Source organism: Pyrus communis, chromosome 15 (assembly GCF_963583255.1).
Source record: "Pyrus communis chromosome 15, drPyrComm1.1, whole genome shotgun sequence".
Classification (NCBI taxonomy): domain Eukaryota; kingdom Viridiplantae; phylum Streptophyta; class Magnoliopsida; order Rosales; family Rosaceae; genus Pyrus; species Pyrus communis.
The window spans coordinates 11,453,073-11,477,531 of record NC_084817.1 but is presented as its reverse complement, the minus strand read 5'-3'; the positions used below and the strand labels follow the sequence as shown (position 1 = coordinate 11,477,531).

Here is a 24,459-nt window from a genome sequence, read left to right as displayed (position 1 = left end):
AAAAAAGGGTACGTTATCTAGTTGAAAATTATTATTTACAACCAAAACTAGTCGTTATGTACATCATTATTGAAAATTGCGTCATTGAAAAGAATAAATGCAATGAGGACTATCTTAGGTCATATAGCAACTTATGGAACAAGCTTATAACCATTGTGACATTCTATTACAATAATAATTTGTCATACGAAGAGAAATTACACATAAAAATGCATTATTGAAGAAACATCTCGTGGCGATGAATTTGCTGCATATAAGTCATTCTTTTATCTTAGATTGTCAATCATAGCTTTTCATTTTGATTTTGATTAAATGGGTAAAAGATAAAAAATCAAATCGAGCCAAAGATAAAAGACTTGGAGGGGGATGGGAGGGATAAAGGGTTTGCTATTAGTTCTCATGAAATGAAACTATGTTACAAGAGATTAAATGAAAATTTTCCAACTAAATATCAGGCACCGCAGCAGGAAACCCGCTCCTCCACGACACATCAATCCGAGTCCTCTGAAACGCCAACACCTCCGAAAGCTTAACCCTCAAAAGGACGTTTCCTTCCCTGAAATTACGGCGGCAAAGTCTCCTCCAAACTCATCTCACCGCAGCCGCTCCACACTCCGCCTCCCTACCTGGCCTTCTTCGCCCGCGGCCTCCACGGCCCGATAAGACCCATCCTCCCGGTCCACTGGAAAAACCGCCACAAAGACCTTCAAATTCATGAAGACCTCCCCAAAGGCCTAGACTACGACTCCATGATGCTCAAGTCCAAGTTTTGCATGTGCCCTAGCGGGCATGAAGTGGCCAGCCGTAGAATTGTTGAGGCCATTAATGCCGAGTGCGTGCTGGTGATTGTATCGGAGCACTATGCGCTGCCGTTTAGCGAGGTGCTGAGGTGGGAGGCGTTTTCGGTTAAGGTTGAGGTTTCAGAGATTTGGCGGCTGAAGGAGGTGCTGATGGGTGTTCCGGAGAAGCATAGGTGGCTGGTGGAGAATTTGAGGGTTGTGAGGAGACATTTTGAGTTGAACCAATCGGCTAAGAGGTTTGATGTCTTTCATATGACATTGCACTCCGTTTGGCTTAGGAGAATTAACCTTGGACTTGCCGAGATAATTATCTTCTTTTGTTTATATATATGGTGATTGAGTACTGAATAACATCACATGCATATAGGTGCACGAATTAAAAGATACAGATTTTTACTTTCCTATATAAATCCGACATGTATTCACATTTACTAATTACTTAGTGTTGTAAATAATGCTCTTAGGATATTGAAGGATAATGCTTCCCTTAGGATATTGAAGGATAATGCTCAATATTCACATTTACTAGTTACAACCCTAACACGATATTATCATAAGAGCATTATCTTTCAATATGTGCTCAATATTCACATTTACTAGTTACAACCCTAAGAGCATTAACCTTCAATTATCCTTCAGTAATTTGAAGGGTTGTATGCAATTTTCACTTATTGATAAAGAAAAAAGAAGGAAAAAAAAAAAACAATATGTGCTCAATTATTTTTGCACAAACCTTTGACAAAAAAATTATTATTATTATTATTTTTGTACAAACCACATATTCAACCTAAGAGCCTAGAAATAATGCTTCCCTTAACACGTAATGTATATACAACCCTTGGAAATGGCCTGAGATGGTGATTTTCTACGTATGTACATCATGCATTCAATGGTTCAATTCCTCCTCCTTGGTCTTGACAAACTTGTACGAAAATCTCTCTATCTGAGATTTCAGCATGTCTCCAAAATTAGAGAGAGGGGACGACCCTTTCTCAAGTGAGTTCGGTCTCATCCATGTGTCATTCTTGACTTGAAATTCTATTGGATTTTCACCCACCAATTCTCTCTTCATCGACTCGATCAAATCCATGTCTACTACTTCTTTGCCTGAAATATCCCTGACGTAGAAGGCGTTTACGGCCTTTTCTCCTTGCGTTGCTACATCTGCTCGAACAACCGCAAGTCCATTCTCCCGTAGAACCCTAGTTATATCCGAGAGCAACCCTATCCTATTGTCTGCGCATAGTTCTACCCGAACACCCTGTTAAGTTTTATACATAGAAATCAGTGCTGCTTCTAATCAGTATTAGAAGCTACTATCACACAGCATATATATATATATATATATATATATATATATATATATATATATATATATATATCATCTAATAAATGCGAGCTCCGTACTCACCTCACAAACCCGACGCTCAATAGCAGCCTCTAAGCATTTTATTACTCTTTCCTTCTCACTCTCAGTACACAGGGCATCCCCGTCGATGTGTCGAATAAAATACTCCTATAGAAAGAACATTCGTTGGTTAATTAGTCTTCATTAACATAATACATTGTGGTCAATTTACAAGTAAAAGTACGAATTCAAGTGCATAGGGTATACGAAACTATTTGAACAACATATATCGACCACAATATTGCTGATCACTTTTCTAATTGAAGTCAGACTCAACTTCTACTAATTAAGTTGGCTGTGAGGAACGCGGTTAGTAAATGTGGTACAAATAGCAACACTTGCTTGTAGTGCAGGAATCATGATGAAATGAATTTACCTGAAAGGAATAACCTTCTTGGGCACTAGCAGAAGCATGGAAAATTACATATTGCATGTCAGTGAGGGTGCACACAGTATCAAACATGAGCCTCGGCCGATCCTTGCACTCGATAGTCACCATTGAATACCCTTTTTCCTTACAACTCTCAATCCAAACCACTGGCTTCCGACTCTCCTCCTCACTATCCAACCCCAAGGGCGTCCTTGGCGAGCTTGCAGGCCCCAAGTGAGGCCCATCAAAGTCCCTCACAGAAAGCATGAGCTGGTGCAACCTACGGTCCACATTAGTACTCATGGTGCCTTGGTGAATATTATGATTACTATCTCCTCCTCCCATAAGCCCAGAGGTCTTCACTTCTTGTTGACAATTGGGTTCCTTCCCAAACGGGCTGAGGGCTGTGGTGGCACGGAGGACGGTGATGAGGTGGTCTTCTATGGTGGCAATGCGTCGGGGGTCGTCGATTGGGGTGTCGGTTGATTTATCAGATATTTGAGCAACACATGCCAGGCGGGCATTGTGGCTCCATGCATGCGCTTCTACTATGTTGCATTGGAGATCCGCCAGGGCAGCGGAGATCTCCGAAAACAGACCGGGCCGGTCTGTACCGGTCATTTCAATGGTAGTGTGCTCGCTAGAATTTTCACTGGTGTGTTCAATAGGGTTTTCGGGTTCGAATAAAATAGGGTGGTTGTTGGCATAGGACTTGGCCAAGTCTGGGGGGCCTGTGGCTGTAACTATGGCCTGCATTAGTCATTTTATAACTTTTGTCAAATTGATGAGCATGTGGATCTACATAGATAAATCATCTAAGGGCCGGACTCACTGATTAAGAGATACTCAACAATATATTCAATAAGTATGATACAAATAGCATTAATTATTCGAAATATGATTCATGAACAAAACAAAACAAACCAATTAACCAAATTAATTACCTGTTGAATATAGTTAAGGACATTCCGGTCTGTAACTTTGTTGCCATGTTCATCTTTCACATGAAAAACTGCAAAAGCGTGCACAAAATTAGTGATCATAACTAAGATAGTGATTAACAAATTAAAAAAAAATTATACAGGGGGTTTCTAATATATATTGAGAAATTAATTTACGGGGTTGATGGGTGATGAAGTTTGATATGTTCATACCATCCATGAACCATCCAGCATCAGAAGAAATGTAACTTTTAGTGATGGTGAGGTTCATGTCTGTCAAAACTTGCACCACTTCCAGGAGAAGCCCTTGCTTGTTCACGCTATCCACCTTTACTACTGTGCAATCTTCCATCCCTTCGTTGTCGATGCTTACTTGACAACTGCGGAAATTAATTACCGAGAGATCACTTACGATCAAGAAGTGTTGTATGTGAATGCAATTAGTGATCAAATTAATTAAGAGATTACTTACGCAGGGCCATATATCCTCTCTGGGAGATTATCAAAGTCAGGATCGAAGTAAGGCCAACAAACTTTCTTCATGCTGCACATATGAGAGAGAGAGAGAGAGAGAGAGAGAGAGTCAAAACATGAGGCACCAATACTTGGTCAAAGAATTTCCAATAAAGGGTTTGAACTTTGAGGCTGTGAACTATTCATGGTTATAGCGCACCACAAATATTAGCCAAACAGCTCAACAGATGCTTAAATAGTTAGAGCCAAACTACAAAAACTTTCACGATAATTAATGCAACAATTTCGGCCAAACTTAAGAACAAAAATTGGGACGATATCCAATGCTCCAGTAAATCCTCCATGCTAACTATACCTTTTTTTTTTTTTGTTTTTGGCCTCGAAAAACTAATAACATTTCTTTTTTGTTGCAAATGACGGTTTCGAACGCTGTATATCTAGCCTATTTCTACTCCATGCATCCTCTAAACTAATAACTATTAAATATTGAAGAAAAAGCTAAAAGGTCCAAGTGAGGTAACAGCAGCTTACACAGGTAATCAAGCAATAGTGGAACAACAAGCGAAGCTTAGCTGATGACCAATTAACCAGAAAAATATTGGGAATGCTAAAAGAGAGGGGGGGGGGAGAGAGAGAGAGAGAGAGAGAGAGAGAAAGAGAGAGGAAGAGAGAGAGAGAGAGATAATTAAAGAGAGAATTTCTGGTTCCTAGTTGCTGGCTGGCGATTAATATTTTGGGGTTGTGGACGATTAGCTTAAATAGGTTGGAAAACTGATGACCGATTCGTGTGGAAGAGATGAGTTCGAAGAAAAATCTACAGAAAAGATTAGGACACGTACAAAAGTCAAATTAGATTTATCAAGTTATGTTTGTTTTGATTGTTTCTTCTTCCCAGTTATCGTATATATAGACCTAACTAGTTAACCTCCATGCACATATTTTCCACGATCGTGTATCCCTTCTTTCCACATGCATGGAGACCCTCATGCAAATAACTCACACACGTCACCAAAACACGTCAACGAAACATGTCACCAAAATACCAAATAATCACGTTGCAAGAATCACTCTTCCTTTTGATAAACTTCAAACTATGGATAATACTATATGCATTAACTCTATCCCAACTAAATGTGACACATAATTATTGTTATTTATTGATATTGAATATATGAGTTTCACATGCAGTAGGTGCAAATAGAGCCGACACACGTCATCATATTATGTTGCAAGAATCACTCATTTTGTTTTTTTGATAAACTTCAAACTGTCTCATTATCGAATAATAATATTCATCAATTATTATCTCAACTGAATATGACACGTAACATGACAATTACTTCTTGTAAATATATCAAGTATCAACCCTAGGCCTATTGCTTAAACATAGTAGTATAAATTTGTGAAGAATATGTCCATAATTCAAATTGAGATAGACCGTCGACTTTTAGTTGCAAAAGATTAGGATGTAAGGTGTGTTACAGAACATTGCACTAAAGCACCTTTAGTTGATAATGTCTTTGAAAAAAGAACTTTTAACCAAAACCTTAACCAGCTGGAATTAACCAAATTTTCCAATTATCTTAGTTTGCATGTGAAACTTAATTTATCTACCTTTTGGTCATTGTGGCAAACTTGTATTACTAATTATATATGTGTTTATCTCTATTTGCGTCATGAAAAGTTTAATTTGTCTACCTTCTAATCATTACCCCCGCGGTACGCTAGCAATCCAGTCAAAGATAACGCAATACAATCCATCTGATCTGTTAGTTATCGACCTATCCGGTTGAGTCATACCTTAGCCGTTGATTAGCTGCGATAATATATTAAATAGAGACTCTAATATATTAGACCTATGTCTCTCATTTGAACATAGCCTAAAATTACTTCAAAAGAATCTTCCCGACTATTTCTGGAAGAGTAGTACTATTTGAATACCCGACTATTTCTGGAAGAGTAGTACTATTTGAATACGTGGTACTGACCACTTGGAAAGATTAAATTTTGTAAACTAAATAATTTAAAAATTGATGATTAAATTACCACTTACGTATTGATTAACATGCTTATTTTTTATCGACGACACATTATTTAATTTGCAAATTTAATTTACCTAGCATTATTCTCTTCCTAATGGAGATGGACCCCGTTGATGCATGTTAGACGTTAGGACGTGGTCTAGTTCGGTTTGCCTTACCAAAGTGATCAACAACATAATCAGTATATATGTCATGTCGCTATTCTAGCAAAAACGCTTTATGAAGCGGTCGATAAACCAGTTGATTTGCCTCTGTGACAAAACAGAAGAACTACATCACACCCAAAAAATTTAAATAAACCTAACACCGGCATAACAAAAAATTTAAATAAATAAAAAGCCTATAATTGACTTCCAAGGGAACAAAAAGGGCGCAAATGAGTATTGGCATTTGCAACTGTTACTTCTATTGGACTCTCTTCCTCGCATTTTCTTAAACCCTAAACCTAACTTTTATCATCTTATTCCTTTTTCCTTCTCCTTTCTCTTTTCAACTCGGTTCCAACAGTTCCAACAGTTCCAACAGCCAAAATGCCAACAAACCGATGCAAAAAAATAGCAATTTCACCCCATTCCGTTGGGCGAACCAATGCCGACATTGGAACAAAAGAGAGCTGCGAGTCTATGACCAAAATTCTACGAATGGTTGAACCAGGGTCCAACATTACCATTCACATGCCCATTGCTGTGGATTCCGACACCATTTGGGATGAGAGGAGGAGGCAATCCGACGGCCATCTGGGGTGGTGTTGAAGGATATAACCCATGACCGTGTTGGAGGGCGTGAGGGCTCACAAGGGGACTGCCGGCTGGACTACCTTTACGCTGCTGCTGAAGGGTATGGATCTGCCTGAGGCCTTCTTCATGGATGCTTGAAAGTGTCTCCAACTCCTTCATTGATAGAGCTTCCAAACCAGCCCCATACAGAGGAGCATGCCGAGACATTTCTTCCTGAAGTGAAGCCTCGAGGGTGTGAATATATTGCTACAGGAGATAAGGAGAAGCATTAATAAGAGTGATATTATCCTGAATATTAGATAAATCAAAATATGAAGCTAAATTCAATAAGCACCAAAGCTAGCTGCTTCTGGTGATATACAGATAATTAGAAGAGCAGGTGAGTCAAAAAGAAAAAAGGAAAAGAAGAGCATTCGCTATTTTGAGGCAAAAACCTGGCAGGCCTGTAATTTTGATTCCATCCCATCAATATACGCCTCACACCGAGCAACCTGCTCTTCCTTCTCCCGTTTCTCTCCTTCTGTTTGCTCCACTGTTTGTTTCAATTGCCGTACTTCATCCTCAAGAGACTGTCGAACTTCCTCTCGGGTTACATTCTCTGTGGCATACCGTTTAAGTTCTTCATCAAATCTTTTACGTGCACCTTCAGCGCTTTTCAACCTTTCAGCAAGAGCATTTTTCTCCTTCACCAATTTCTGTCACATTCATCCATTGTAGTTAGAAAAAGGTATGTCTTAGTAGAAAAAGCAAGACAAAAACAATAAATGAAGAAATAATAAAAAACAAGGATCAAATAATTATGCCTACTAATACTTTCTGCGAGTTCAAAATGAATGAATACTCAAAAAGACTTTCGTACGAAAATCATTTAAACACGCAGCTTCTGCAGACGAGATACTGAATCCAAGTTCATATTACCAAAACATGCTCCAGACATAGGAAGGCAAAATCCCTATTGCACAATCCAAAATCACAATTCATAACACAATGTCAACTGAAAATTTCAAAACTCAAATGGCATGCAAACAAAAATTGAGCGCATATCATAATATATATATATATGCTTAAATATAAAAAGCTAAAACCAATTTTTGATGCATCAAAAACCTGATATGAGAAAGAGAGCCTTTTGAGAAACTATCAAATACATAAGAACACCAGCTTAGATAAAAGGTGTGAGCTCATTTGAGATGACAAGAAAGAAAAACAAATTTGATACCTTCAATTCATCACGTTTTCGGGACTTCAATTGAGAGAGTTGTGTCTCTGCATCATGAAGACGATCCTGAAGCACTTTCCTCTCTGTAGTGAGCTTTCTGATTTCATCATCTCGCTCAGAGCGGTGCCACTCAAGCTGACTCTCAACTTCTTGTATTTGTTCGGATAGTTCCTTCTTTTCTCGAGCAAAGCGGTCAATCTCAGCCTTCATTTCAGACTGCCACATCATGACATGCATCAATTCTAATATTCTCCAAAAAGAATAAACAAGATGCGATAATCGTAGCCATATCACCAGTTAAGATGACAAGTACCTTAAGACGAGTGTTAGTAGCTTCAGATTCACTTAGTTTTTGTGATAGAACAGCTTTTTCTTTAACCATAGTAGCATTTTCGGCTTTCCTTTCTTCACGCATGCGAATTATTTCATCTTCACTGGCACATAACTGGTGCCACAGAGCAGCACGATCAACGTTTGCAAGCTCAGCAACCTCCCGCATCATACTCAAAACTGGTCTGATAATTTCTTGTTCTTCAGAAGCCAAGGTCACCAAGATATCCAAATCTAGATCAACTTCACGGCTACTATCTGTAGTGCTAGTGGCTTGATCTACAAGTCTCTTTAGCATTCTCCCTCGATAAGTCTTGTCAGCATACCATTTAAATAATAATGTATACAGCATCTTCACAAATCCCTTAATCCACGGATCTCGAGAGAGGGCCAATGTTTCAGCAAGACCAAGAACGGAAGTAAAATCGTCTTGTTGGACTCTCAGCTGTTCATTGGCATCGTCCTCTGCTGCAACATCGGTCTGCTGAAAATTATCCCCAACAAATCTAGCATCAAGATTCAATCTTTGAGCAAGGCGCCTTTCCAAAACCATGGCCACAGAATGAGTCACAATGGCACCACGAGCTACAGCTCTCTCAAATGTTTGAGAGGCTTCAACAGCCAGACAAGGTATGGATAACATCTCAATCAAGATGTAAATGTCAGAAAAGTGACGACTCGCGCGGAAAGTCTGCTCATCCACCAAATGAAACCGTTCAGAAATCGGTCCATGTTCACCAAACAAGAAAAGACCAGAATGCAATGTCGAGCAAGTGTCACCAAAATCATCATCACAATCAATATCTCTAAGTATAGTTTCAGCAACATCTCCCCAGCTATTTACAGTTCTACTCAAAAATTCAAGAACACAAGGAGAAACTTCGGCACCCAAATTCTTTAGCCTAACACGAACCGATCTGACCTATAATAGAGAACAATGATGGTTACAAATGTGAAGAGAAAGGAATGCCAAAAGTAATACAATAATATAAGTGGCCTTTTTAATTTTGAATTAAGAATTACATCATACGCATACCGCTTCAGGGAGGTGTTGGCACTGGGATGCAGCTTTAAATATAAAATCTATGGTTGCAGCAAGAGGTTCATCATTTGAATCTGGCAAAAACTCAAAAGATTGAGATAAAACTCGTTCCCACACTTCACTGCCACAGTCCAGTTGACTAAGAGCATCAAAAACCTGAGAAACAAGATAAAGATACCTTAACAGAAGAACAATGTAGCAATAGGCTAAGCTGTGCAAAGTTGCACATGCTAGCTAGATTCCATAGTATATGTAAGATGCTCTGTATTAAAGAGATATAAATACACATCTGGAGAAAGCAAATTATCTTTGAACAACAAAAAGTAAATAAATCTTACAGGTGTCCGCAAAGCAGGTTCTGCATCTGGTTTTTGAAGTCGTTCTATAAGTGCAAAAGCAGCAAGTGGATGCTCTGAGTGCTCAACCAACTTGGGCACCAAAGCAACAAGATCGGGCTGCAAATGCTTCGGCGCTTTATCCAGTACAAGAGCGATCTTTTGTGCAGACTGAGGCCGACGTCTTGGTTCAGGGCATCCTTGTGGAACAGCTCCATCTAGAGCTCTCAATGAGTTTACAATCAATCCTAAGAGCTCCTCTGATTGCTCAGGCCACTTAGTCTAAAATTCAATTTGTTAAAACAGGTCAGTACTATCACTTAAGCTACATATTAAATACTAGAGCAACAATGTACTGTACCTTTGAGCGAAGGGTGACATTTTCTGACACCCTGGCAGATGTTTCTGGTAGACAAATTGGTTTCCCAGGAAGAGTTTTTCCAGGTACACCAATCCCATTCACGTCAGAGCTCTGAACAGCCGAAGTGCTGCTGCTAGTTTCATCAGCGCTAGTATCCAATCTTTCACACACAGGACAATCCGAAGATTCTGTAGCTCCATTTTCTCTATCGGATTGCAGCAGACTAGCAGCTCCACTTCCATCTGGAGACTTTGAGTTTGCATCAGACAAGTCACCATTAGAAGTCCCTTCTGTAGGTTGGCAACACTCAACCATAATGTCCAGAAGTAAATCAATGATAGCCTGCTGCAGAACTTTGACTCCCATTAGCAAATTCATCAAACTAGGGGAAGATTCATCATTCTTTACGACCTTCATTCCATCGCCGCTACTAGAAAGCTTGGTTGGGAGAAGCAGGCGTTTTACTTTAGCAGGGTCATCAAGATAAACACGGAGCCCAGTCAGAAAACCAGCAATAGCACCAGCATCCATCAGAAGCTTTTCTCGTAAAGTGACCTGTGGCTGTGAAGGATTATCTCCGTATGTGAGGTGAAATCCAGCTCTAGAAAGTAGGTTTCTAAAGATATCTTCTTCATCACCACCAACTCCTTCACTATCTTCAGAATCAACTAGCTCATCAGGATCTGTTGTTAATGCATCCTGATCATCATCCGAAGCAAAAACCTGACAGGCAAAATGCATATCAATAGGCAACCACTATAAAAGAGTAGAAGGGAAAACCACTCCTAGTCAAATTCAGTGTTCTGAAAAATGAGCCTTGAGACACGCCTAGGCAGCCTTTGACGCAGGGTGGTGAGGAAAACACCTCTGTGCAGGGTGAGTATGCGCAGGCATGGTCAAGGCGCGCGTCAGCTGGGGCTTTTTTATTTTTTTATTTTTTTTTTAAGGTTAGGTTTTCCCACCTACAGAGAAGAAATTTTTTACTTGATTGTTGATTATTCTTCTATAATGTTTGATTTCGACTCTATTGTCGATTATATTATATATATAACATATATTAATAATTTAACGTCCCGTAAGGCTTCACTTCACACCTCAAGGTTTTCGCTTAGCCGGGGCAATCCACAAAATGCCTTGGCCTAACCTTTGCATTTTAAAACATTGGACAAACTGCTTTGCTACAGTGGCAAGCTAAAAGATATTGAAACGTATAGACTGCTTGAAGTTAAACAGAAATTTTATTGCTCAAGGCAGAGGCAATAACAGTTAAAAATAAATAATGTACCCTTGTTCTAAATTAAATGTTACACATTTCTATTATTTATTGTTTTTCTTCAAAAAAAATTAAATGTTACAGAGACAGATGAAGTAGGCAAACTGACATCATATATCTCAAACCATGTTAGAGAAGAAGAGTAAAAATTAAAGAACCACATAAAACTTCCCAGAAAATTATAAATTCCTTATCATAAGCTCAAGATGGGTGAGCATTAAGAATCAAGAAACTTGAACATCAGACAGACAATATAAATACAACCATGATTAGCAGGCAGAGTGTAACTGAAACAGGCATGTAAACACTAACCTCTAGATCTGAAAACTCAAACCAAGGACAGCAGTCCAATATTTCGCAGACAAAAACAACAGTATCACGAACAAGAAACCCTGCATCTGCTTCCAACATATCTGACACCTTCATGAATTGCAAAACAGAATTGTTCCAAGTCTTTGTACATATAGATGATTCCTTCCACACAGTTTTAGCAGGGTTCTTTTGATTCACAACAGCCATCCTGTATCTAACCCAAAAGTTTTTATCCAGATCAGTACCAACTGACTGGTCACTCTCCAAATAAATACATATGGTGTCAAAGGACTCATATATACCTGCATCAAGGAAAACACATGTCAGTAAGATTATGATATGCAAACAAATGCGACCACCCTTTTTAGTGGAGAAAGTGTGTGACTGCTGCTTACCAATTCGAAGTTCACATCCACCAGCTTGGAAGAATTTGCTAAAGATTTTTCGAGTCTCCATTATTTCCTTAAAAGACAGGAAGTTCTCCACCTTCCATGTGAAGGAACTTCTTTTCCCGTTCTTATCAATCTGCAAACCAGCATTGCTTGACTCAGTATCCTGATCAGTAAACTCCTGCATTATTGATGTCTCTTTCAATATAAGGACCTCCGCGGAGAATACAACAGTGTCCTGAACTAGAAACCCTGAATCTTGATCAAATAAACTAGTAAGCGTCACAAATTCACGCCAGCCCCAGTCCTTTGCAGCTTTGGAGTAGCGGTTCTGAGACTCCTTTGTGACAGACTTCTCCTCCATCCTCTGGTTAACAACCGACAAACGATGGTTCACAAAACAACTCCAGTCACTGGAAGTATTCCGTGAATCAGTAACTTCAAGAAACACTGAAAGGTGGCATGGTGGCTGAGACTGCCCTGATACCACCAAAGATATGGAAATTTTTCATCAGTTCACTCTCTAAAACACAAGCTGAATAGTTGTTATGTTGTCTAACACATTTATAAAACTGTATCATTCCACCATATGGAATTTCAAACTGTTTATGACATACACAATCCTAAGAAAAAATGAGCACGCCTAAGCATAGATCAAGTAACATCGAGCACAAAGAGAAGATTATAAACAATATATGCAAATCATGGTGGCTTACGCTATCTTGGCTAGCATTAATACATACCACATTTGCAGTGGCCCATGATGCCAAGTAACTACAGATGCAGCTCCCCTACGTTCAAGTGGTGGGATTGTAGGGAAGGACAAGTAAAACCATTTTCAAATAGGATGATAAAGGTACAACTAGTCCTCAAATATCTGTATGAGAATGGTGTATCGCAAGGTTTCATAGCCTTGTAACACATTAAATTCACAAAAGAAAGAGTTATTAATGGTTACAACCGATTATTGAGAATAAAACAACAGAGAATCCTCTTGTGCAATAACAAAGCATACCTCGGGGATAAACTATGAGCCGACAGTCTCGATTTCCAATCTGAAACCTCCTGCTCTTGATGCAAAGACCTGTTATCTTCCTCTTCTTTAAAAGATCCTTCAACCTAGTGAAGTTTTCAATCCTCCAATTGAATTTCCCAATGTGACCATCCAACTTCCTTGCCCCACTACCACTCCTCCCAGTAATTAATCCTCCATTCTTCGAAAAGCTACTAAATTCCTTTATCACATGAAATGATGTACTAAACACTGCAGTATCATCCAATAAAAACCCCGACTCAGTCCCAACAAAATCCGACATCTTCATATAATCATTCCACCCCAAACTAGTGTTATCCCCACTCTTATTATCGGCAGCAAACCTCCCATACGAGTCCCTATGCATGTGATTCGTCGCAGGCTTCTGGTTCAACACCGACATTCGAAACAAACACCAACAACTCCTATCAGACAACACAACCGTCTTGTCCGTGTCCTTGCTCTCCAAACACATTGACAAATACTCCACGCCATTCACCGAGCTCTGGTACACACTAATCCTCAAATTACACTCTCCAGCAGGAAACACCGGGCTCATTATCTTCTGAGTCTTAATCATCTCCTTAAACAAACTAAAGTTATGAACTTTCCACGTGAACTTGCCACTCAACACATCCGAAACCGGTCCGGCCACGGCGGAACCAGACATCACCGAGCCGGCGGACGATTGGAGCTCATTGTTATTGTTATTACTATCTCGCGTAAAATTAACGGACTCATTCAATATCAAGATATCGGCGGTAATCAAAACGGAGTCGGTATTGAACAAATAACCTAATTTCGAATCAAAGACAGTTGAAGAAGGCGTAAAATCGCACCAACCGTGAGATTTCTTCTTGCTCGAGAACCGATGCCAAGAATCGCGATGAATGGTCTTGGAATCGTCGGCGAGGTTAACGATGGCGAGCCGGTAACTCGCGAAGCATTCCCATTTGGACGACGACGTGCCCCGCGGGTCCATGATTTGGAGGTATATCGAGATGTACCCCGGCAGCGCCTGTGAGTCACCCTTAGGGTATATTAGCAACCGGCAATCGTATCCCCCTACCTCAAAGTAATTGCTCCACAGTGCCCTAGCCTTGATTCTCGGAAAATTCGAGACCGTCCATCGGCAGACCGCCGAGTACTCGACCCGCCGATCGACGGTCACGCTCTCCTGTGCCCCGCTGCCGTCCCTGGACCCCACAGCGAGGTCCTCCGGTGCCGCCGCCGGTATCGACGAAAACTTTTCGGAGGCTCCCGAATTCGGCGATGACGGCAGCGAATGGTCAGCTGAAGTGGATACGGCGGAGGAGGAGGACGACAACGACGACACCGCCTCAGACGATGATGAGGTCTGCTGCTTCATTAGGGGTTTCGTTTCGTTTCGTTCGCGTTTCTCTTCTCCTCTCTCTCTCTATCTTTCTCTCTCCTCACTCTCTGGTTTTTATATTCAATTCTTTTTTCTTTTCTTTTTTTTTTTTTTTGATCAATTTTTTGGGAGAACAAAGAAGAAGATGAAGGGAGGGCTTTTTGGACAATAAGCGACGCATCGTAGTTAACCTGCGCTGTCGCTCTGCCTTCCCTTTCCTTTTTTTTTTTTGTCTTTTTTCCTAATTTTGCGTCTCTAAAGGTTTGGCTAGTTCTGATCGTCTACATTCAGGTGTCATTTCGTTACGTGTAAGGCCGTTGATCTGATGACGTATTTGCACTGGCGATGGGGCCCACGCGGGCAGTAGGTCCAATCAGGGGTTATTACAGCACGTGCTGCGGAAGATCCGATACGGCCAGTGCTGTTTTCTTCCTGCTGCTATAGGGCAGTTCTAAAAGCTTTTTTTTTTTTTTGAGAGAAAAGTAATTTCATTACAAACGGGAAAGGGATATTTCCGAATCTCTTCCACTAAATTCTAGCAATCAATAAATTTGGGTTTTGAAATTTGATCCAACGATTAAAAATAAAGAGCTTTTTCAAAAGTTATAATAATTTTAACCGTTTCATCAAATTTCAAAGACCTGAATTTGTTGATTAGTAAGAATTGGTGGAAGGGATCCAGAGAGGATTCTTCTCCTACCAACACATCAAATATATAAGGAGGATGGCAAAAATCATGATAAACATAAAAGAAAAAAGAAAAGGAAAACTAACGAAAAATGACAAATAAAGCTATAATGAATAATATCAGAAAAAAATAAAAATGTGATTTTTTTATTAAAAATGAATAATACGAGAAGTATTTCGTTAAAATTCTTTGAAAAAAAAAATGGACCTCCAGCAAAACAAAGTAAAAGCCTAAAACAGACATTTGAGCCCAACAGAACAACCAAAACAAACCCTAACAGTCTGCACATAGCACCACGGTCAATGCACTGTAGTCTCTTTTGAATGAGATTAAAATTTCAAGGCATATTAAAAGTACCAAAACCATAACACATTATAACTCTATGGTAATGAACAAGTGTGAAAAATGTTAAAAAAAAATTATGTAAACGCTCGTAATTGCATCCTTTAAGCTTTGAATAGGTGTTTGGATTTTTAAAACCCAATAAACCTCATGAACAGTATTTTTTTTTTTGGAGTTCAAAATAAAGAAAATTTCATAATAATTAATGTATAGGTGTGAAAAATGTGAAAAGAAATGCAAACCCACATGATTGCATTCTCTACGCTTAGACAATAGTTATATAATCGTTTAGATTTTTAAAACCCTCCAAACCCTCATGAATGGTGTTATTTGTTTTAGTACAAAATTAATAAAAATTCAAAGTAATTAATGTAAAAGTATGAAAAATGTAAAAAAAAAAAAATTCAATTATTCGTAATGACACGCTTTACAAATTTGTGAACAAGTCAACCCTAAAATTCAACACCATAATCCATAAACTCTAGATTGTTATTTAACCCCTACGCTCTATTTTTCTCATCGGATTTTGTTTTTCAGATTTTGTTTTTTGAAAATGAGATCTTTTAGCAGATGCATAAAAATAAAGGGTTCATATTGTTGATATCACATTTCAATGTTTACAATTAAGTGAAATATGAGTCAATGTTATATGGTTTCTAAAGACTTATAAACTCCAAGGAATATTTTCACTAACCGTAAAAATCTGAACGTGATATTAATGATCCAAACAATTCTTCTTTTTGCATTTGCTAAAAAAATCATGTTTTCAAAACGAAAATTTGAAAAAAAAAAAAAAAAAAACGAAATTCAATGAGTGATCACGCAAAGCTCCATAAACTCTATTTACATGCATGTCACTTAATTGGATGATCCATATGCTTGCAATCTTCCTCTTCATGATTGATCACATGAAACTCCCCAAATGTTCACCCTAAAACGTAGCCACTCACCCAGGAATAATTCCTGCTCAGATCTCAATCCTAGACTTTTTCTCTTCTACGCCGTCCTTAGGCAAGCTTGGTTGTAAAGGGAAAGGCTCCAGGATTACAAGCCACCAACAGGCACTGAAAGTGTGCAACTCATCCAATAATTTCTTTCTCCAATCATTAGGCACATATAATCTATCTTTGTAAAGTGTATCTATACTAATAAATCTGGCAACGAATGATGGAGTGATAAATTTGATGTGCTAGCCCCTTGGATCAATATAGAATGCTTAAAGTTTTTCTCTCTTTTCTCTAGTGGATAAAACTGAACAACCTTTGTATTCTCTTTTTGAGAGGAAACACACGAAGTATTTAAAGACTCCTTGCTGCACCCCATTTAGCCGCACCTCCCTAGGGTTAGGTGACATGGACTTATCATATAAACAGTGTCTGCATTATACGTCAGTCCCACTTTTCTTGTATTCCACGTAGAGCTACCTAGAGAACTGATTGATATACTTCAAAAACAACCACCTGAACAATAAGCACAAATGGATCCAAATCAAAAGAAACAACAATGCACGAAACACCGTGAACAGCTTGTAGCTTGGTGTTGTTTTTTTTTTTTTTGAAAAAAAGCTTGTAGCTTAGTTAGTCAAGAGAAAATCATTGCTCTAAATATGAAATCCAAATTCGAAAGAAACCCATCATAAAAAACCAATAAATTTCAAGAACTTTCATTCGCAAATTTCAGAAATAATGACTTGCCTGATAAAAGAATAGCTTTAGGCTGTTGTGGAAACGCAACAAAGTTGATGTGAGTTATAGGAGAGAGTAATCTGAAATCTTACTTTGTCAAATGCTTAGAGAATTACACAACAGACCATAAAAAATTTAAAACTCTAACCTATAAATAAATAAAACAATCTATAACCAAAATATGGGATAAAGTGTAGATGGCTCTTCGAGTTTTTACAATATTTTTTACGGTTGAATCAGAATATTCAAAAGAGAAAAAACAATACAATTAGTTTTACATTAGTTTAAGCTAGCTTAGATACAATTGTAAGATTTGAATTGAAAAAAATAAGAGACAAATCAAGAATAGGTTTTGCAATTAAAAGTTGAAATAATATCAAGGGTAATTCTCTATTTGCTACCCCTACTACCCCGAAATATAGTGATTTTCAAACTTTCATACATTAATTTTTTTTTATCCCAATTTTATACCTACAGTGAGAATGTGGAACACTTTCATACTTTTGTTAAGACTTTCCGTAAAAAAACTCCGTTAATGTGTAACGTTGCATCTATATGAACAAAAATGAGTGCCACGTCTCCCCTCCCGTCTCCCCCACTATCACATCTCTCTCACCCACCGCAAACTGCAAACCACATCAGTCACACCATTTTCAACCCCAATTCAGCCCCAACCTCATTCCCAAACAAATTTCTCTATAACAAACAACCAAACCCATAGAACTCCACCTCAGAACTTCAAAAATTCAAAACTCAGAACGAAAAACTTCCAAACCCTAGTAGAGCGTCATCGAACGTCGTCGCCTACGCACCTCTAACACAACAAGAAGCGGGAGGAGCTCCAGCACTACAAAGAATTGAAGAAATGAGGCTTCGCGGCTGACCCCTCCGAAGATTCAGACTCAGAATCAGATTTTGAATCCGATGACGACTACGTCAATGTGGCGAATTCCCAGAAGAAAGAATTGGAGTTTTTGGATGGTTTGCTCATGGTAAAGAAGCAAGACCGTTTTTATTTTTTTGGAGATTGTGTCTGAGGACAAGATGGAGATCGAAAGGTAAGAGGGGTATGAGCACAGGTTTCAGGAGAATGCAGGTGATTTTAATTTTCAACACAGGTTCCAGGGTGAGATATTGTTCCTATTTATTTATTTTTTTCTTTGTTTGATTTATAAATTTTTTTTTGTTTTTTAATTTTTAATTTTTTAATGTCTACATGGAGCAACAGTGACATGTGGTGACCAGTCATTTTTAAAGTGGATGCCACGTCACGTATTAAAGGAGCATCTAACAAAAGCGTAACAAAAGTATGAAAGTGTCCCACAATCCTCACTTTAAGTATAAAGTTGTAAGAAAAAATTTGATGTATTTAAAGTTTAAAAATCACGATATTTCAAAATAGTGAAGTAAAAATTACCATAAATTCAAATCCATGCAAAAAAGAAAAGAAGGCAAGTGAAAAAAATATTAGAAAATATTGTTTCATTTAGATTGATAAAAGATGACAAAAATTATTCACTGGAACACCAAAAGAAGAAAAAAAAGAAAAAGGTGTCATCCATCTACTTGGACAACAAATAAAAGAATGAAAAAAAGAGATTAAGAAAAGATGATAACTAATCACGTGGGATTAATGTTTTGACTTTACCTCACTTCATTCTTCTTCGTCCTGGTTTGGTATTTAGGGGAAAAAGCTAAAAAAGGAAAGTCGCCAAAGTCTCAATGTGCAGCCAATTGCCTTGGTTTCAACCTGATGATGAGGCTATCCAAATCTGTGCAGTGGTCTCTATCAGCAGTGGCGCATCCTTCCATCAGAAGGTGCTGCCTTGTGTGACTTCCTTCTCGGAATATTTTGTTTACTACTGAGTCGCCATTGTGCACCGTGGTGGCGCTGTTTGTTTTGGTCAAATTGGTCTTCGCCTTTGTGCGTTGCAGTTTGTTAGTTTTGTCAGCTAAGTTGCTATCGATGACTTGATGTGATCTCACTTTTTAGCGATGATTTTTTGTAACCTTGCATTTCAACGATGTCCATTGTGGCTATTTGTATTTTTCTGTTGCTGATATGGTTTATTGTAATAGATCTGTATTGGTAGCTCTTGTGCACCTGATGTTTGTATGTTTGATCTTCAGGGGTTTATTTGTCTATTTGTGTAATTTACTCCAGATCAATTTATTAATCATTAGAATTATGTACACAATGACATCCTTGTAATGATTCGTGTTGATTAATGAAATTCACCATCATTTCTTGTCTCAAAAAAAAAAAAAAAAAAAAAGCAGCTTAATATGAAAAATACGGAGCTACAGTAATTTTATTAATGAAATTTTCAATTTGCCAACGTTGCCCTCCTTTCTCCTCCCTTCCTCACACTCTCAGACTGTCTCTCGCACGCCCTCTTCAAGCTTCCACCAGAAACCCTAGCGATTCTCGTTCCTTTTCGACGAACCCGAATCGAAATCAGGATCTGTTAAGCCCTAATCGCAGCAATCTCACGGCACACTTCTCACTCTTGAGATCTGAAGCCTATCTGGTGCAGCTATGTCGAAACGAGGTCTCTCTCTCTCTCTCTCTCACGTTTTAGTATTTCTGGGTCTTTCAAGGATTCAAACTTTCCGCCTTTCTGATCCAAAATTTTCTCAGCAACCAATCAGAACTTGATGGGTTTTTCTGTTCGATGTTAAAAGTTAATTAATTTGTTTAATTTTCGATTCGTTTAAATTGCAGGGCGTGGAGGGTCCGCCGGAAACAAGTTCCGGATGTCGCTGGGTCTGCCTGTGGCCGCCACCGTGAACTGCGCTGAAACACCGGTGTCAAGAACCTTTACATCATCTCGGTGAAGGGAATCAAGGGTCGCCTCAACCGCCTTCCTTCTGCGTGTGTTGGCGACATGGTCATGGCTACTGTCAAGAAGGGCAAGCCCGACCTTCGAAAGAAGGTCTTGTCGGCCGTCATTGTCCTCCAGTGCAAGCCGTGGTGCCGAAAGGACGGTGTTTTCATGTACTTTGAAGGTAATTAATTGTGTTTATATTGGATAAATTATGTTCTTGATATGAATATGTTTGGAGGAAACAAAAAACCCGAAAGGATGGTGCTTTCGTGTAATTTGAAGGTTGTTAATTGTGTTTAATATATTATGTTCCTCTGTGATGATATGAACATGTTTAGAGGAAGCAAAATTGTTTGATTGGTTTTGAGTTAGATTGAAACCAATGCTTGTAGCAAATGTGGAAGTTTTCGGGATGTCGGGTTCTAGAGTTAATTTGATTTTGGTAGTTGGACTTTGTAGTTCCAGGTTCTCCTGCATCACCTTGTTTTTGTTAATATTGTTTGGGGACTAGTTGTGGGCAATTGGGGATTTTGGAATTTGAATGGTTGTTTAGGATGGCTACTCTGATTGATTATATACTTTTTGTTAACATACGGTGCGTTTTATTTCCGTATGAATTTGACATTAAGTTGACCATTTTTGGTTCGGACAGTGTAGAGAATTTAGGAAGAAGGTTGTAAATATTATGCGTTGCAGTATTAGTTTAGCTCATTTTTTGAAAATTGAAGTATCTCGGAGTGCTTTTAGGTTAAGATCTGCTCTTATGGTGATAAAATGGTTCTGCTTCTCAAGGTTTCTGACCATGATTGTTCTTGTTATGCAGATAATGCTGGTGTTATTGTGAATCCGAAGGGAGAAATGAAAGGTGTGTAGCGATTCTATAACATCTTTGCCTATTAATAACTTCAATATGATAATATACTATTCTGTGGTTTCAGAGCTTTATAGAGCCTTGAAAATACTGTCATAAGTCCAAAGTAAGGTTGTCTTAGTTTCACAGCTGATTTGAAATTACTTGTCTGCCTGAAATGCAATTGCGTCATCCGACATTACTTTTGTTAATTTTTAACGTTGTAGGACCATCATCTTAATAATGTTCTTCATTTCACTTGCACTTGTTGTACTGAATACTAACTCATATTTTCTTGGTATTGTTGTAGGGTCTGCAATCACCGGACCTATCGGAAAGGAATGTGCAGATCTGTGGCCTAGAATTGTGAGTGCTACCAATGGCATCGTTTAAGTTCTCCACTTTCCTGTCTTTAGGATGTTTTTGCTGGTTTTCTGGATGTTAGATTCACTATCATGTAGACTCTGTTATGATTATGAAATGGATCCTCTTTCGTTTAAATGTCTGCCGGTTTTCGGGATATTAAATTTTCACTATCTTGTCTGAGTCCATTTCTTTCTCCTTTTTCTTCCCAACCCTTTTTGATCTGTCATAGATCTTTTTCGGTTGCGCCATTTTTGCGTGATTGCATTGCGTAATTGGATAAATAGCTGGGTTGAGAATTTGAATAACGTCTCAGAAAAGATAAGTTTTTGGCAGTTTAGTACAACAAAGATGAAAATTGGTGTCTTATGCAATAAAATATAAAATAAAACTTGACGCACGGTAAAGACCGAAACAACTCAATTAAACCCAAAAATTAACCGATTCTGAACAATTCAATCTACCTCCCTCACTTGTCAAACAAACTAATAACCGATTCTGAACTTATCAAATCTAATAAGTGCAGAAAATTAAAATCAAAACCAAACAAAAATCTAAACCCAAGCTCTGATTTCAATATAATCGACAACAAAAAAGCAAATTCAAGTCCAATATAACCAAAAACCAAACAAAACTCTAAATCAGAACCCTAAAATCTTGAAATCGCTCACCTCAAATACACAGGGCTCCGAAGGCTGCAAACAAAAGTCCCAAATCCCAAAAACCACGATATCCTAAAGCCAAAAACAAAACAAAATTATACACCATGATGGGGAATCTGAACCTACAAACAAAATCCCCAAAATCATGATACCCGAAATCACAATAACAAAAGCCCCAAATTTTAACAAAAGAAAATAGATGCACAACCCGAAGAGCTCACCAAGAAACCCTAGCTCTTCTGCACAAGAAATTCCGTCAAATCAAACTGAAAAACTGAACATGGCTACCTGAATTCAATAAAAATAAAAATACAACCAATTTACTGCTAACCATTTTTTTCACCAATGAAAAAAAATCCAAATCAGTCATATTGTCTCCTCAATATGATACACAGTTTTTGTCATGATCTATTAGTCATATTGTCTCCTCAATTTTTAACCTATAACATGTAATCCTCTGGATAACCTTCTAGCTCTTAAGAGATATTGGTTAAGCTAATCTATGCCGCAATGAAACTGTGAAAGGAATTTTACGTGAACTCACACAGACTACATTTTTTTAACTCTCTCTCTCTCTCTTTCTCTCTTCTAGACCTGGCATTCGCGTTATGTTTCTCGTATTCGTGTTGTTTTCGTGTCATACCCGATAGCTTAACGGGTCGTATCGTGTAATACCCGTTAAAGTAAACGGGTAATATGACCTGATCCATAATCAACCCGTTAATATTATCAGGTAATATGACCCGATCAGTTACCCATTAAGAAAAATATTTTTTAAATCAATAAAAAGAAAATAAAAAACATAATTTGACCCAAAAAACTATAAAACATAATACTAACTTAGTATATACATACTAAATTTCAGAATTGACCCCTTCATGAAAGTTGTAAAACTTTTTATTATGAGGGATTACATTTTTCACACTTCTACAATAATTTTATTAATTTTACACTTAAATAAAAAACATTGTTCATGAGATTTGGAGGGTTCTAAAAATCTAAACGACTATGTAACCATCGTCTAAGCGTTGAGGATGCCATTATTAACATTTATTATGCTTTCACATCTTTCAAACTTATACATTAATGATTATGAATTTTGTTTATTTTGAACTCCCTTCAAAATACTATTCATGAGAATTTGTATGGTTTTAAAAATTCAAACGATCATATACCCATCCTTAAAGTGTAGAGGATGTGACTACGACTACGATCGATTGCATATTTTTTTCATATTTTTTGCACAAGTGAATTAATTATTATAATTTTTTTAATGTGTTTGGTATTTTTAAATTACTTCATATTTTTATTTTTAATGTGTTTTATGATTTTTAATATCAATCTTTGCCTATAATATACTATAAAAATAAATAAATAAATAAATAAAACTTAAATTTTAAAATTTATATAGAATAATTAATAAACAATATATACATATTCATTATATCTATTGTATTTTATAGTAAGTTTTTTTTAGTAGTTTAAAAAATTAAAATCATCAAAATAACTTTTTTTTTATCGTGTTGAAATAGGTTATCCGTGTGTCACTCTCGTATAAACATATTAAGAACCCGTTATCAACGGGTTATTATCGTGCGGCTCGATAATGATCCGATTAGTTATCATGTTGATTCGAAACTCGTTATTTTCATGTCGTGTTAACAGATCGTATAAGAAATTACCAGATCTACTCTCTTCCCAAAAATTAATCATATGATCATCCACATGTGTTTCTACGATATGTTTAACCGTTTAACTAAAACACAAAATAAATAAAAATAAAAAAATAAAAAATCCTCACCCACACCAAAAAAACGAAACATGCAGAGCAAAACCCAAAAATGAAGGATGACTATCCCTCCTTTTTTTTTTTTTAGTTTGAGGGAAAGATGGATGCACAGACAATCAAAGAACCCAAACAAAAACAAAATTAACACCAAAGAGATGAATTATATACCTGAGCCAAAAAAGGCACGCAAACTCAGAGAATAAAACCCTAAAACTGTAAGAAAAATGTTTCCTGCAACCAAAATATAAAATTAGAGATAACAATCAAACGTGGAGCACGAAAAAACAAAGAAAATGCTGGGCAAAAAGTTGAAGAGCCGAATTTGACAACAATCAATTATAAAATTTTCTTGCTAACCAAACAGAAAATAAACAAACGTGTAAATCAACAAACCTAGATGCGAGCGATTCCTTCGTGGAAAACAGGGGGAAAAAGGGCAAACACCTTGTAGAGAATTCGATCGGAATCGATACCAAAAGACAGATGAGAAAAACAGAGAGAAACGGAAAGAAGAAAAGAAGTGAAAAGTGAAAAGTGAAAAGTGAAAAGTGAAAAGTGAAAGATGGGAACCCTTGAAAACACAACACGCACGCCCGTGAAGAAAAACGAGAGAGGGGCAAAATGGCCAATTCACCATACAACCCTACTAAAACTTAAAAACCATCAAGAGAATGAGGGACAAAATCGGACTGGCACTGTTAATGAATAGTATGTTAGAGTAAAATGTAGAAATACAGAAAATAATTCGAATGTTGATTTTGAGGTACGACTTGAATCGTTTTCTTAAAGTGTTATTTGCCCACTCGAATGAGTT

General features: G+C 37.7%; 1 protein-coding gene and 3 pseudogenes across 2 annotated transcripts; 2 read left to right on the top strand and 2 right to left on the bottom strand.

The window, feature by feature from the left end:
• The first annotated feature begins 312 nt into the window (after positions 1–312).
• LOC137717064 (probable glycosyltransferase At5g25310) lies at positions 313–1,385 on the top strand (annotated as a pseudogene).
• Positions 1,386–1,517: 132 nt separating this feature from the next.
• Positions 1,518–4,762, bottom strand: LOC137718314 (ACT domain-containing protein ACR2-like; annotated as a pseudogene).
• A 1,448-nt stretch (positions 4,763–6,210) lies between these two features.
• LOC137717636 (uncharacterized) lies at positions 6,211–14,574 on the bottom strand. Of its 2 annotated transcripts, XM_068457057.1 has the most exons (10): positions 13,049–14,574; positions 12,040–12,513; positions 11,645–11,946; positions 10,060–10,782; positions 9,702–9,980; positions 9,358–9,519; positions 8,305–9,243; positions 7,992–8,207; positions 7,207–7,467; positions 6,211–7,018 (listed from the first exon to the last, which is right to left on the bottom strand). In XM_068457057.1, the coding sequence occupies exons 1-10, from the start codon at positions 14,433–14,435 to the stop codon at positions 6,671–6,673; spliced, it is 5,091 nt and encodes a 1,696-aa protein (XP_068313158.1). In that variant the 5' UTR covers positions 14,436–14,574; the 3' UTR covers positions 6,211–6,670. The 2 variants fall into 2 exon arrangements, with proteins under 2 accessions (XP_068313158.1, XP_068313157.1); XM_068457056.1 differs by having other exon boundaries at positions 11,645–12,513.
• Positions 14,575–19,560: 4,986 nt separating this feature from the next.
• LOC137718538 (large ribosomal subunit protein uL14x/uL14z/uL14y-like) lies at positions 19,561–21,344 on the top strand (annotated as a pseudogene).
• Positions 21,345–24,459: the final 3,115 nt, after the last annotated feature.